We start from the raw sequence: 14685 nt of genomic DNA, 5'->3' as shown, positions 1-14685 counted from the left end.
CAAACAAGGGAGGGGAAATCCATTTTGTTTCCCTTTCTCCCTGGCAAAGGCTGTGTGGGTCAGCTCAGATCCGTGAGGAGCTGAAGCAGAGTTGGGAATGTGGGGGAGGAAGCTGAATTGGGAAGGAAGGCAGGCTCCCTTCAGCTCTCATTTGCTCCCTCAGGTTGCCCCGCCACTGCCTGTGCGAAGAGAAGCCAAAGTCCCACCTCCACCCCCTCCCAAAGCTCGGAAGTCTGGCCTCCTTCCTTCAGAGCCTGGACCCCAGTAAGGATCTCACCCTCGGTCTGAACCTGAGCGCTCCCTGGACCGCTGGCACCTGAGACCTGACCCCAAGGGGCAGGTTCCTCCCCGCCTCGGGCCCCTGCGGACCGCTTTGCCTGCCCTGGGAGGAGGTTCACTGGCTCCAACCTGGTTGGTATTTCCTACCTTCTATGGGATCGAAGCCTGAGGCCACACAGCATCTATAATCCACAGGCGGTTCCGGAACAGAACTGGCCCATGAGTCCTGTGCATTTCTCACACAGAGCTCCCTTGCCAGTATTCGGCGACAGCCTCCACACGGAGCCACATGGTGGCCTGTGAAGGCGTGGGGTTCGTCTGCGGTGGCGGTGACCGGGCAGCCACAGTGGCCCATTCCTCCCATGGATTTCTTGCTTTCCTCCTGACAAGTTGTGCTCGAGGCTTACTTTTCTCGCCTGGACCCATGTGATCTCATTTAACATGGGAAAGACCGATATCAAGGCCTTTAGTAACTGAAATAATTATTACTTTCTAATGTCTACTATGTCTTTTTCTCCGAAAAAGAACATCTTTTTAATGAAGACTGGCTGCTTTCTGGTATGAATGGCCATCGTGATTGACAAACAACGTGGACTCCCGAGAGCTCCCAGCTCCTGTTTTCCCGCCACCGGCACCCACTTGCGTAAGGGGGACGCTGGCTGTGCCCCTCCTGGGGTCCCTCACACTCCTAACCAGTGCACGGAACTCTCTTCTTCCTACTGTGGACCCCTTTGAAATTCTTTCTTTTGTGCGTACAGTGTCTTGTTTTGTTGCCTCTTCTGAATTCAAATCACAGGATAGAAAGGACTTAAAAGCTCGCGTTCAACGGTTTCCAGTTTCCCTTCAGCCCCCACGTGGATGGCTCAGCAGCCCCCAGCTGCGCCTGATTTCCCCTGGAGAATACAGTGCAATACTGCCTTTTGATTTTTCCTCTTGATTGTGCATTTAATATGATTACATGATTATGGTACTAATGTGATTTAGGTGATCAAATATTACCTGCACACACATCCACAGCCGCACCCGGTTAGACGGTTTGAGTTAGAAGGGCCTTAAAAGTCATCCAAACAACCCCCTTATTTTGTAGATAAGGACATGGAGGTTGAACACAGATAATCTTACTACAGATTCTCATAATACCCCAGCTTGTTGCCCGAGTCCACATTCAGATAACACTTAGACCTAGAAGACAATGCTGACAAACTAACTCCTACCCTTGGTTTGATCAACCATGGAAGTGGTCCAGATATTTCTATACTACTTAGGTGTTTGTAACCAAGTAGGCAGCCTGCAGACCATGGATCCCCTCGGTGGACGTGTGGAGGGCTCCACAGGGTCTCTTCCCCATGTGGCCTGGTCCCCCTTCCGTGGAGACGGAGAGAGCAGAGAGGGAGATTCCCCTCTGCGCACTGCAGTTTGTGTGCCTGCGTCTGTGTTGTGTGCTTGACTGACTGCCCCTGTTTTAGGAGAGGCAGATCGGCTCATCACAAGGTCAGGGAAGGGAGCCTGCTGCCAGGCCCTGTGTTCCTCAGGAAACGTGTGCAGGAAGGGCTGGCCTCCCCTCCCCGGGAGAGCCTGCAGTGGGGGTGGACGGGGGGATCCTGGGCTTTGGAAGTAAAACCTTCTAGTTTCAAAGCATCAAACTCCCTCAAATCAAGTGAAATATTCTGAGCTCCTACTTCCGTCTCAAAGCAGAGGACGTTTGCCACGTAGATTGCGTGGTTCTGATGAGATTAAGTATGTGAAGTCGCAGGAGCTTGCCAAGCAGTCCTTCACCCTCTTTGCTCAGCCCGAGTAAGGTCTGGACCTCTGGGTGCATCACTGATACTCTATTGATTGATATATTCTGGTTTTTTTTTTCATTTGGAAGATAATTTAGAATGTGAGCACAGGTGAGTTCTTTTGGAGTCTTTCACCTAATTATCTATGACTGGAGACACAGCATCAATAAGAGCAGAAGAGGATTTTAAGTGGAAAGAACTCAAGAGAATGAGGGAAGACAGTACAGAGAAGGACCAGAAAGGCCAGGCTGGTGAGAAATTGCCCCGCAGACTGGCTGGAAGGGGTTTGTATGTGTTACCCCTCTCCAGGGTGCCATTAAATAGATGTAAACCGGGTCACAAAAAAACCCTGAGCGCGTTCCCTCAGAGTGGTGGACGCAAGTCCTGCAGTCTGGTCTTTGATCAGAGGCTGGGGAACCTGATAAACAGGCCAGATGCCTTCCCACCCCACTTTTTTTTTTTTAGATTTTATTCATTTATCTTTAGAGGGGAAGGGAAGGAGAGAGGGAGAGAAATATCAATGTATGGTTGCCTGTCGTGCATCTCCTCTGGGGACTGGCCTACAACCCAGGCATGTGCCCTGACTGGGAATCCAACCGTGCGTGATCTTTTGATTCGCAGGCCTACACTCAATCCACTGAGCTACACCAGCCAGGTCACCCCCAGTTTTTAAAAATCATTGCCCAAGGATGTTTTTGTTGTTGTTTTTAGAGACAGAGGAAGTGTGTGTGTGAGAGAGAGAGGCAGCATTGATTGGTTGCCTCCTGTACACACCCCAACCGGGGATTGAACCTGCAGCCTAGGTATGTGCCTGACCAGGAATCGAACCCTCAACCTTTCAGTGCATGGGGTAACATTCCAACCAACTGAGCCACATCAGCCAGGACTCTTTTTTTAATATAACAATTTTCCATATGCCTCCCTCCTCATGTTTATGGAAATATGAAACTCTCCTGCCTCAACAGAAAGGGTTCCAGGTAGTTTTATGAACAACAGATGACAGGGGACATTGGAAGGCTTGTCTCCTCGGGAAGCCACGGGGTAGAAAAGAGTCATGGTTGACAAAGGTCGTGAAAAATGTGTGTCCTGAAGTCACAGAGGAAGACGGCAAAGAAATGCCCCAATTCTACTAAATTAGGAGAAATGAGTAGGGATATAAAGAGACAGAAATGGAACTTATGCTCCTTGGGAAGAACTCTGGAGTACTGAAAGATGTTGAAGTTAGCCCCGATCGACACAGCCTTTGTGAATGCTGGTTTATGGGATACTTTTGTAATATCGTCTTTCTCTGTCCTGGTGACTTTTCTTGCTTTGAGATTTTTTTGTTCAAGAATTGTTTCATTCAACATATAATTAGGCTCAGTAGATGCCGGACACTAATAGACCCTGAGGTTGTGGCGGTTCAGTGTCTTCAAGGGGACAGGCCGTATGCAGTGCCTGCAGTGTGTCGTGGGGTGGGAAGTGCGTGGTATTGAGACAAAGGGAAGTGCTCAACAGGCTCCTGGGCCACGGGTGGCCTGCCCTCCACGCTCGACTCCAGAATTGTCATTTTCTCTCCCATCAGGGAGACCCTGAAGAACTGCTGCTGTCACACTGCAAATCCCTGAGACAAAACAACAGCCAAAACAGGATTTGAGACCACAGTCCACCTCTGTTAGCTCTTCCAGGCCACAGGAACGCTTCCCCTCTAGCTGCCCCAGGTCACAGGGTCTTTCTTATTTTAAAATTGAGACCTATCTCTCATACACACCATAGCGTGAGGATGGGCAAAATGTCACTGCGGCAAACCCCCCTGCCACCGCCTCTCAGGTCCAGACATAATTGATCTCATATGTGTCCTTTCCTTGTCACTTTGTGGGTACAATGGAAAGGAGAGAAAAACCCCGCCATTTACAGAAAACGACAGTGTACTTTCTGGTGAGTCAACATGTGTTAGTACTTGGGCCTGTTCCCTCATGTAAAAAAAGTACATATGTATGTATGTTCCATGAATTTTATAGAACCCTTGCAGCCCCAGCTTCTAAATGAGTGAAAGGAAGGAATGAAAGCCAGGAGGAAATGAAGTTTCTGTAGGCTTTTCCTGTCTCTGCGCCAGCAAAGAGGGCACTTCAGGGTTGTGTTGGAGGAGGCAAGTTGCCCTTTGGGTCAGTTCGGAGTGGAACCATCAGTTATCTCCAAAAGGAAAATTCTTTCATTTCAGGCCGATTCTTAGTAACCCAGCCAGAGCTGGCCTCCCCTACATCTGTCCGAAGCTCTCTTGCCGTGGCTTTGTAAACTACCTGGGTTTCAAACGTGGGCAGTTAGGAAGATGAGCACTGAAGTAGAAAAGCTTTGTTCTGATTTGCTATTATTTATTTTTTAAATTAAAAGTGGAAATCTATTTTAAAGTTCATTGTGTGTTTAGTTGATTATTATCCGTATAGCAGTGAAATGAAATCATCCCTGAACTTTTTTTTTTAATTGGCGCCTCCTTTTGACCCATCACACCCGGGGCAGAGTCCCTTCCAGCCTCCTTTCATTATGGGTCCTGTGAATTTGAACTTGTACTGCGGGGTCAGAGAGTCGTCTTTACCTAGCAGCAGTAAAACCTTAAAATTATCTGGTTCTTTCTTGGCTCCTACCTCCCTGTCCATTCATTTGGCATCCAAGCTGCGCAGTTTTCTGATAGCCATTCATTTAACGCAGTACGTTCTATTTCTTTACCCATTCACTGCAGATAACTGGGCAGAGGTGAAAGGAAATAAAGAGGTTAAAGGGAGTATTTAATAACTTAGGTGGAAAGGATGGGAACCAGTTCTCCAAATCAGGGTGAGCAGTGTATTCCCCTGGGAAAAGGTGCTGCGCCCCAGACCAATGACGTCCGAGTTTCCGAGCGCAGGGATGGGACCCGAGCATCTCTCCGTGTTAGCCCAATGTTAGGAAAGGTTAAGAACCACTACCTGGAAGGAAATAACAGCTTTAGAAAATTGGTGTTCAAGGCATGTTTCTTAGGCTCCCCGCTGGTGGCGGGTCCCGCTGGAGAGGGCGCACAGCTGCCCTTCCATTGGGAAGGCGCCCCTGCCTGAAGCGCTCGCTTTACACATCAGAGTTTAAGTGTTTCCGTACTTTCAAACATTGCAATCTGTTGCTTCTTAGAGCAAACAGTGCTGCCCTGTTTATGCATAAGATTCACCAAGCACCTGTTAAAAATACAGGTTTTGCGTCAGTAAACTCAGGGAATGGCTTGGGATCTGCATCTGCGCGGAGGAACACCCCTTTCAGAGCGCCTTGCCCCTCAGGGTCTGTAAGCACTCCCATCATGCAGTGCTTCTTGGCTTCTTCCCAGTTATCCCCGGAATGCTGCGACTTCTGAAACTTCGGTTAAAATAATCTAGGTTTAATCCCTTCTTTCCATGTCTTTATCGTTTAAAGTCATATATACTTCATCTAATTAAATCTACCATCTTTACGTTTCCATTCCTTTTATTTTTGAAAGGGTACAGCCTTTTTTTAAAGATACAGTGATGAGTTAGAGAGCTCTTCACATTCAGGAAAATGCTTCCAGCTTTAATAAAGAAGCCGTGTTTCCTGTCCTTACCTTTAGTCACTTGGGCTCTGGATATCAAGGATCCCCTATGTGCTTGTCAGCTGCAAGCCAATGGGAGCCACCCCAGGCCTCTGACGTCAGCATCGGACCTCCCCAAAGAGCATCTTTGTGGCCCCTTCAGGGAGGCCTACCGCTGGCTGCAAAGAAAATGCCCCAAAGACAAGCTTTGGCAAAGGAAACCTGAGACCCCAAACAATGTACGAAATAAGTTGTTTCCTCCTTTTTATAATATGTAAACTAATAAAAAGATTATAAATTATATCACTGTGTAAAAAAAAAAGTTACTGAGTGATTGACACCTAGGAGCCTCCCATCCTGCCTGATACGTATTGATTAATACAATGGTGCAGTTTTGCCTTTTGTGCCGTAGGTTATAGACCCCACAACTGCTGAATTTTACTAAAGTGTGAGTGATGTTCTGTGATTGAGTTTTAGACATTCCACAAATGGTGATATTTGGGAAACCTGGCATTGTATGGTAATATTTGTATTAAAAAAGGAGGGTCCTCCCCCCCACACGCATACACAGAATGTACCTGTCTTGCCCTTCTAGAGGTATAGGGCCATGGAGGAGAGGAGGAAGGTTTCATCTCTTTGACTGAAAGATGAAAAGGGGCCTAGGTCTTTTTCACGTGGAGACAGGCACAATTTGTGGCTGGGACACCAAGCAAGTTATCTGAAATTTGAGTTGTCCCAATGGTCTCAGAGTCACTTGGAAGTTAGAGGGGTACACAAAAATGTTAGTGTTATAGTGTCTGCTGGGACCTCTGAGAGAAATAGTCACCAGTGGCCCTACGTGGACACAGGCGCTTCGGTGTCCTGTCTCAGTGCCAGTTAACAAGCTAACAGCTTCCAGGGTCAAGTGCACTGTCTGCTCATCAAGCTGCAATGCAGAGTCCCTGACCTCGGAACCTGACGCAGTTTCGTGGGTCTCAGAAACGAGCAGTCGGAGACCCAGGTTCTGCAGTGCAAAGGGAAGACAGTGGCACAGACTTCCTCAGTCATTATGAGGGGTAGTGGAAATGGGTGTGTATCTGGCACCAAGTCTGTCATCCTTCTTTGTAGAGAATGAACAGTGGCAATGCTGTTTGACCAAGGACATGGGAACGTCCATCTTCAACTGACTCTACACTCCATTGTGTTGTCAAGAGAAATAGAAAGATTGGGCAGGTGAATACCATTACTTTTAAGTCTCCGTCCCCCAACTCAGAGTGCACCACTGGCTCTGGTGACTCAGAGAGACCACGTGAGCCAGAAGAAGCAATGGACTAGGAGCCCCAGGAGGCCTTTGCCTGGGCTTCTCTCAGGTTCCAGTTGACTTTCAAAGGGATTAGAGGCAGTCTGGGGAGGAAGCCCTGGCTATAGCCCCACCTACCTTCTGTTGGGAACGCTAAAAAGTGAAGCTACAATCCCATAGCTCCCTGTTGCTGAATCAACTTTTTTTGGCCCAGACCGATCAATACGGGACAGTTGTCCTTGTGGTGCGGGGAGGGGGAGGGAGAGAGGGGTGGTGGGGGGGAGCCATGGCATTCTTGGTCAACAGTTGTGTTGACTCTGTTCCCTCCCTGCTCAGTTGCCCCTATAGACACAGTGGAAGGATGCCCCCTGTGGGCTGGGAGTGTCCCTCCGCCACCAGAGAGAGGTCTGAGTTAGAGACTTAGCTAACACTGAGGCCACTTCATTCACACGACTTTATTACGAGATATGTGCAGCTTGGCATAAGAATGTCTGAAATCCACGCAATTCACAGCTGTTAAATAGGTCACAAATTTCAAAGTCAGAATTATACTTCAGTGCTGTCCATGCTTCTGGACCCATGGATTTAAATCTTTGGCTCGGTTTCCTCTTCAATCAGACTTTCCTGAAACATATGTGAGTAACAAATATATCAAGGTTGATTTTACTGGCTGAATTTCATTGTTTGTAATACATCACTTCTAAAACATCCATATAGAAAAAAAAAGATTCATTTGTGTTCTAGAAAGTGCTAAAGAGATATACAATTATGTCTTTTAAAGTTGCTTATAATAAAATCTGCATCAGTAATTTAAGGGCAGATGTGGAAAAATGGCAAAAGAAAGGTCCGATCTATCAGTGTGCCGTTAACCTGGGCTTTGCTTCAGTTCCTTATGCCTGACGTCATGTTTGGGAAACTTCCGTGCTTGCTGTGTTGTATGATGCAGTGAGCGGGATGAGAAGAAAGCAAATGAAGATGGCCGTCTGCTTGTCTCTCTTTCCCGTGAGTGTGGAAGTCCAAGTCAACTGAGTGAATGGACACTGTAGCTCAGCTTCACCTGGGGTGCAGTTAGGTGTCCCCTGCCCTTGGGCGTTACATAACTAGCTGTCATGCCTTCTGACTGCCACCAATGCATGGACCAGGGTGCTCAGAGAGTACCAGTGCGGACTTCAAGACTCACTTTCTATATTCAGTCCTCTCTATGTTCATCTGAAAATCAAAAGCCTACATCGGGTTACTCTGTGTCCATTCTTGGTGAGAATTTGGAGATCGAGCTAGTCCAATTAGAAAACTGGAAATCACATATGTGGCTCTGAATGATAAATCCCTAGTTTGGAACTTTTTACTCCAAAGGAACTAGAGTGCCATTTTTGATTCCTACATTTCTTGGGGAAAACAGAGTCATACCAAGAACAAGGGGAGACCCACTGGCCAGGCACGGTTCCCTAGAGGCACACAGGCTGGGGGTAAATGTGAAGAATATATGACATACTTGAAGATCTGACATGGAGCGGGGGAAGAAATTCGTGTTGTCCATCACCCCAAAAGCTAGGGCCAACATCAGCAGAAAAAGGTTACGGGGTGATTTCAATTTCATTTATGAAAGGAAAAAAAAGGTTCCAGCCATTGTTCTGTGCTGTGCAACCACTCAAAGGGGGTGCTATGAGATAGTGAGGGCCCAACCCAGGAGCATCTCNATATATGACATACTTGAAGATCTGACATGGAGCGGGGGAAGAAATTCGTGTTGGCCGTCACCCCAAAAGCTAGGGCCAACATCAGCAGAAAAAGGTTACGGGGTGATTTCAATTTCATTTATGAAAGGAAAAAAAAGGTTCCAGCCATTGTTCTGTGCTGTGCAACCACTCAAAGGGGGTGCTTTGAGATAGTGAGGGCCCAACCCAGGAGCATCTCGGGCCATCAGGAAAGGTGGCTGCCTTCAGTGGCCAGGGTGGTGCCCGAGGGCCGCCGGTCCTAAGTGCCCCACTCCCGTTACCACTGTGACTCACCAGCGCCCCTTTCAGCTCCCGGAGGGCAGAGCGGGGCTGGTGGATGGTGCACGCCAAGGGGTGAGGTTCTGCTTGCTGATCGACCTCTTTGGCTATCTGAAGGAAAAAAGTGTTATTCTCGGAGATGGAGGTAAATGAAATAAAATTGTCTGTGGAGAATGAGGTCAAGGTGGACGTGGACTGAGACTGTTGCAGGATTGGGGTGGGGCCTTTAGGAATGACCGCGCCCCTGAGGGCCATTGTCACGGGCTGGGGTCGGGTCCTGGGGGTGGTGGCCGTGCTGCGGCAGAGAGCATTTTCTCTGTGAAGAGGTTGAGGATGAACTACTTCAAACCCCATGAGTAGACTGTATGCAAAAACTACAACAGCTTATAGTCATGAATAGGGCTGATTTTTCTTTTCTAGTTTTTTTTCTAAGTGTGTCATAATTAAATGAGAGTTGCTTCCCGGCCCTGGCCAGGAGCTCAGTTGGTTGGTGGCCGCCCATATGACAAGACCGTGGGCTCCATCCCCATTCGGGGCGCAGACAAGAATCAACCAACGAATGCATAAGTAAGTGGAGCAGCAAATCTCTGTTTTTGTCGGAAAAAAAATAAATAAATACTTTTTTTAAAGGAGAGAGACAGATGCTTCCCATACAATCTGTGTAAAGGAGACTTTAAATTCTGAGGCCTATTTCCTACTGAATTACTTGTATTATTTTTCCCACAAAGAGATTTTTTCCCAATGAAAATTAAATGGTTTTAAGCTTCCTTCCCTAAGTTTCCTATTTCTAGGCCAATATTGAGTGTCCCAGTCCCAAATCACTGATCGTTTAGGTCCTAATTTGTGTCCTATTAATTAAAAAAATAACAATAACAAGAATTGCTGTTTATTAATACACTGACATTTTTTGGATTAACCTGCTGACATATATGGTCTCATATGATCCTCATATGACCCCAAGAAGTCACATTATATAGATTAAAAAACCAAAACAAACTAAACCCAAGCAGCCTATGCTAGTGCGGACACTGGTACTGATCTAACGTACATGGAATTGAATCCAGCCTGTTTTCCGGTGTGTGTTTTGTCTCCCTGAGCTTGCTAACTCTCCTGCTCTAGCGGCTGTGGCTTCTTTGCTTAAATACCCATATTAGTTAAAAGGAAATTACAGAGCATGCACCCTTGATAATGTATTTATATGTTATAGAATGTGCTGCTGGCCTAAATTGTAAGTAGTTTTAAAAGATGAAATAAGGAAGAAAAAACATAATCAGAAGGCCTAAGAGCTTCCTTCCAAATCTCAGTCATCCTGCCCTGGAGGCCTTGCTCCATCGGTGGGTTGTCGTTCCTTTGGCAATTCCGTGCGCTCCGTGGGCGACACACTACCCACTGTGGCTGTGTCCTCTGGGGACTGCTCCTTTGCTTTGCCTCTCTAGTCCTCATCTGAATGGAGGGACTTGACTGTGTGAGTGTCTTACCTCCCCGCCAATACCTGGGATGGAGTTTCGAGTAGCACTCTCAGGGAGCACAGAGAAGGTTAGCACCGTTACCAACTATGTTTATTATTGAGCCAAATAAGCCACACCTTACTGAAGGTGTGGTGAAGGTGAGAGCGACTTACCTCTCGGAAAGAGTCCAGCAGATTTTCTGCATTTCTTTTCCCTCCAGGGCGCAACCCGTAGGACCAGTGCTGGCTGGAGCTGCCCACCACACACAGAGTCAACAGGATGAGTCCAGCCAAGAGTCTGGGAATCAGCTCCATTCTGAGGAACATCAACACAACAATGGAACCAGGGGCAGACTGGGTTGAGCGAAAGGTAGAGACCTCTTTGGTGAAGCGCCTAACAACTGTGTCACGAACTTGTTGGGAGATGGGGGTAGGAGTCATCGACAGGTTCCAAACGGACGCGAAAATACACGCACCCACTTGCCTGCCTTGAGTTTCTAGCTGACGGGGACAAAATCACTTCTTTAAACTGAACTAGTCTATTTCTATTTTCATTATTTATTTTGTTACCCAAACCTTGTGATTCCTCCTTTACGAAGTTCATCTTTTTGTTTTAACCTTTCCCCCTCTGTCCTTGGTTGTCAACTGCATCGTCCTGAGATAAAGGAAATTGTGCCATCTGCTCTGACAGGTAGCTTCTAGTAAAAATTTGTGGCAGAAAAGGAGGGGGGTTTGGACATTAAATGCCTACAGTGGGTACTGATGACATTTTGCTGAGTGTCTGCCCTCTAGTCTTCCATGCATTGGTGCTGTCTGTACCATCTGGGAGAGTGAGAGAGGACTCAACACTTTTCAAAGCACTGAGTCCTAGGCCAGATGCCTCCCTGGCCAAGGCGGCCTCAGATTACCTGGTGACATGCAGAGTTTTCACAAGGAGTCTCCAGATTAATTTTCCTTTGATGGGAAGAAGCTAAAGACAAAATCAAATATTGGTCGATGAGCTGTCGCCATTCCCTGAAGGCTAGCTCTCTGTGGCCAGGGCTGACAATGACCATGAAGGTCACTGTTTCTTATAGACACCCTCACACCTGGTGTTAGTCTATACGATGCAAAAGCCCTTATAGACAGACAGCAGCATGCAGTCTAAAAAAAAACCCCACGCTAGAAATACAAAGCATTTTACCTGTTTGAGAGCCAAGAGCCCAGAGAATGCCACGCGCTTCCCTTGGAGTACGTTGAATATTGTACCTTTTTGTCTTCCTAGCTCCCTTTTTATATGAAACTTTTCCAGGACACTGAAATCTTTCCTGCTGGTAAATTGTACTACAAGTGGATCATTTTTTAATAGTATTTCTTTTTAATCCTCACATAAAACCCTTTAATGCTGTTTGTAATTGGAACACCTACTGGTATAGCTGTTACATTTACTTAAATCTGCCATTAAAACCTCAGCTAAGACTTTTATAGCTGAGGCCACAATTCAAAGAGATTAAAACCTAACAAGGTTGGCCTCCCCTGAAGAAATTGACAGGTCTCCCAAGAGTTCAAGGAGAGTAGCCGTCTTACATTAAGTGATGTTAACTGCACCCATAAAAACTTTCACAAGGGAGGCCATGTAGCAATTACAGAAAGATGTTAAGATGCCTGGGAGCTGGTCTCAGCTCGCAGATTCCTCACTTGTACAAGGAACTGGTTTATAAATAATAAGTGATTTTTGGCACTACCCCAAGATCATATAGAACCCTAAAGTATATTGCATGAGTCTGAAAATCCCCCAGTCTCCTAGTCACCAGAGTCCTCCTTGACTTATCTCCAAAGACTTCTATAGCATCGAAAAGGTAAGCAGAAACATTGGAGTTAGAATACACTAAGCACAAGACCACCTGGGAGAGACTTAGGTCCACAGTCCAACTCACTTCAGTGAATGCTTACTTATCCAGGTAAAATATGCCCACCACCATGCTGAATGCAGTGGGAACAGGGAGATGAGAAATAGTTTCCTGGTAGGTCAGCAGGACTGACCTCACTCATCATTGCCACTCCTGCAAGGTGTGTATCCTTGTCCAAATTTTGTAGGTAAATGTTTCAGCCCAGCTGTGAGCCCCTTGACATGTCATCTACACTGTAGAATTATTTAATTATTTTAGAAAAATTTTTTAGAGAGAGGGGAAGGGAGGGAGAAAAAGAGGGAACAATGTACGAGAGAAACGTTGATCAGGCTGCCTCTTGTATGCTCCTGACCGGGGACCAAACCCACAACTCAGGCATGTGTCCTGACTGGGAAGCCGGTGGATGACCCTTCGCTTTGCAGGGCGATGCCCAACCCACTGAGCCACACCAGTCAGGGCCACAGTACACTTATTTAAAAGAGAGAGAACCATTCATCTTTATTACATTTGTTTGAATACATAATTGTCTCTCCCTAACTTACCACTGGGCTGTAACTCCTGGTGGGTAGAACATCTGTTAATAAATTCGTGGCATTTACTTGGTGTTCAATAAATACAGCTATGAATAAATGAAAGTAAGGGTCTTTTAACCAGATTAAGGCTAATGCTTCCTGTATTTCCTGCAGTGATATGCTTGCTTAATCTGACATAGAATTAAAATTTCATGTAGAATTGGCTGTAAGGACTATTAGATAAATTTTAAATGGTTAAAAATAACTGGATATTTGGTCACTTGAGAGGCAGGACTGGCAGTTTCTCCTTGCCTAGGTCGCTAAGCCAGTCAGTCACTGCGCCACTTCCTCCGGAACAACAGCATTCACCAGGGTTTCGGGTGAGGAGCAGGGCTGCCCTGGCAAGACGCACGTCCTGCGTTGCCCGTCTGTCCCTCTGCAGGCTGTCGGGACAAGGTAGGGAAGGGGTATACCTTAATGTATAATTGCAAATAGGAGGGAATTTTTAAAAATAAGACGTGACTGACTAAGTTATTCTAATTATTTCATTTATACACTTTGGATAATTTTAAGGGCCATTTTGATAGGAAGAAGTGCAATCTTATCTCACTACAATAGAAAGGAAATGTGAGGCTCTTTTTCAACAGAAGTTCATCATGTTTGAACACTGTTCATTCACCTTGTCCAACTGATTGCGTTTGCTGAGATGTGCATATAACAGTGTCACATAAGCAGGCGTGGTCTTGGGCTCGGACTTCTGACCCTTATTACCAGATTAATCACTTCTCTCTGGTTAAGCATCACTGGATTTCACACGTGTTCCTATCCGTTGGTATTTAATGTTTGAATAATGCTTTGAAATTTTTAGATGAATACAGCCACATAATCCATGAATTCATTTGGTATGCTTTATGCCTTTGAAGTCTGTATTAATATTGTTGTAGGTCACAGACCTCTGAAGGGCAAAGACCAAATTTAATTTTCTACAGCATCAAACAGGGTATCGAATATGCAATTAACAGAATTCTGGTGTTGAGTGATGACAAACTCCGAAACTTCTCATGGTTCCCAGGGCAGACCAGTTTACCAAGGAGCTGCATTTAGTCAACTGTGTTTAAATAATTGGATTTTATAGTTATCTAAGTTTTTCTAAATTCAGAAATTTCTTAAATGTTAGAGGTATGGCTTCAGAGGGAAAATGGCTTCATCTTCTGCATTAAAGGAAACACCATGAAAGTATTACAACGCAATGACTTAGTAATCTTGCCGAATGACAGGTGCAACCCTTTTTTGCCCTCATCGGAAACCTCTGCAGGAAGCTCTTCTGAACGCATCTGTGGGTGTGGCCAGGCCTCCGAAATTAACCCCAAATAAGGTCCTTGGCACGGAAAACAAAGTAACTGCTTTCCTTTGTAGAGCCATGCCTTTAGTTTTAAAAATAATATTGCTTTAAAGATTCATACCATTCTAAGGGCTTTTCGTATGTTAAAGCTGATGGAAAGTTGACCTGAGGGTAGATTTACAGTATAAACCACCAGTTCATAAAATGGACTGGGGAAAATATTCAAGTCTTGATTTATAATGGTAACCTTTATAAGAAAATGAATTTCTATTCATTTTATTCCTACTCAAATTTCTTTGAAACTGTAGTTGAAGGAACTAGACTATGTTCCAGCATAAGACATTGCTCTAAACAACCATATAGCAGGGTTCTAAATTTCATCTACGCAGATAATCTAGCTGATTTAGGTTTGAAACTTTTTCCAGCCCAGCCACCCAACAGCTACATTTTTGCCTCTCTGATTAGCCATGTTTCATCACTGAGCTGATGGAAGTTTTGCCGTTTTCTAACTTCCCTCCCTCCTTAAAATTTTCTCTCCAGGTGTCAAGCAAAAAGTTTCGAGGGGCGATATATTTAAACAACCTAATAAAGCTAACTGGTAATGTTCATCAGCTGATG

General features: G+C 45.7%; 2 protein-coding genes across 7 annotated transcripts in view; one reads left to right on the top strand and one right to left on the bottom strand.

Moving 5' to 3' along the window:
- The window catches only part of DOCK5 (dedicator of cytokinesis 5), a 197287-nt gene extending 196083 nt beyond the window's left edge, over nucleotides 1-1204 (top strand). For all 5 annotated transcript variants that reach the window (XM_037038679.1, XM_037038680.1, XM_037038678.1 and 2 more), the window contains one exon: nucleotides 164-1204. In XM_037038679.1, the coding sequence (XP_036894574.1) occupies nucleotides 164-268 (105 nt within the window). In that variant the 3' untranslated portion in view covers nucleotides 269-1204. The remainder of the gene's footprint in view (nucleotides 1-163) is intronic.
- A 6143-nt stretch (nucleotides 1205-7347) lies between these two features.
- Nucleotides 7348-11587, bottom strand: GNRH1 (gonadotropin releasing hormone 1). 2 transcript variants are annotated; one of them, XM_037038682.1, is made up of 4 exons: nucleotides 11508-11587; nucleotides 10499-10640; nucleotides 8893-8988; nucleotides 7348-7507 (listed from the first exon to the last, which is right to left on the bottom strand). In XM_037038682.1, exons 2-4 carry the CDS (start codon nucleotides 10637-10639, stop codon nucleotides 7469-7471), a joined length of 276 nt encoding a protein of 91 aa, XP_036894577.1. In that variant the 5' UTR covers nucleotide 10640; nucleotides 11508-11587; the 3' UTR covers nucleotides 7348-7468. The 2 variants fall into 2 exon arrangements, with proteins under 2 accessions (XP_036894577.1, XP_036894576.1); XM_037038681.1 differs by lacking the exon at nucleotides 11508-11587 and having other exon boundaries at nucleotides 10499-10651.
- Nucleotides 11588-14685: the final 3098 nt, after the last annotated feature.

This window comes from Sturnira hondurensis, unplaced genomic scaffold (assembly GCF_014824575.4).
Source record: "Sturnira hondurensis isolate 20B ecotype Veracruz unplaced genomic scaffold, ASM1482457v3 Scaffold0024805, whole genome shotgun sequence".
Classification (NCBI taxonomy): domain Eukaryota; kingdom Metazoa; phylum Chordata; class Mammalia; order Chiroptera; family Phyllostomidae; genus Sturnira; species Sturnira hondurensis.
Note: the sequence above shows the minus strand (reverse complement) of the source record. Positions and strands in the feature narration are given on the sequence as shown.

What these genes read in the sequence shown, in the direction of transcription:
- GNRH1 (XM_037038681.1), bottom strand. Translation starts at nt 10,651, where the DNA reads ATGTTCCTCAGAATGGAGCTGATTCCCAGACTCTTGGCTGGACTCATC. An exon ending in TGCTGGACTCTTTCCGAGAG is followed by an intron (nt 8,989 to 10,498) that starts GTAAGTCGCTCT and finishes TTTTTCCTTCAG; the next exon opens with ATAGCCAAAGAGGTCGATCA. An exon ending in GGGAGCTGAAAGGGGCGCTG is followed by an intron (nt 7,508 to 8,892) that starts GTGAGTCACAGT and finishes CATATGTTTCAG; the next exon opens with GAAAGTCTGATTGAAGAGGA.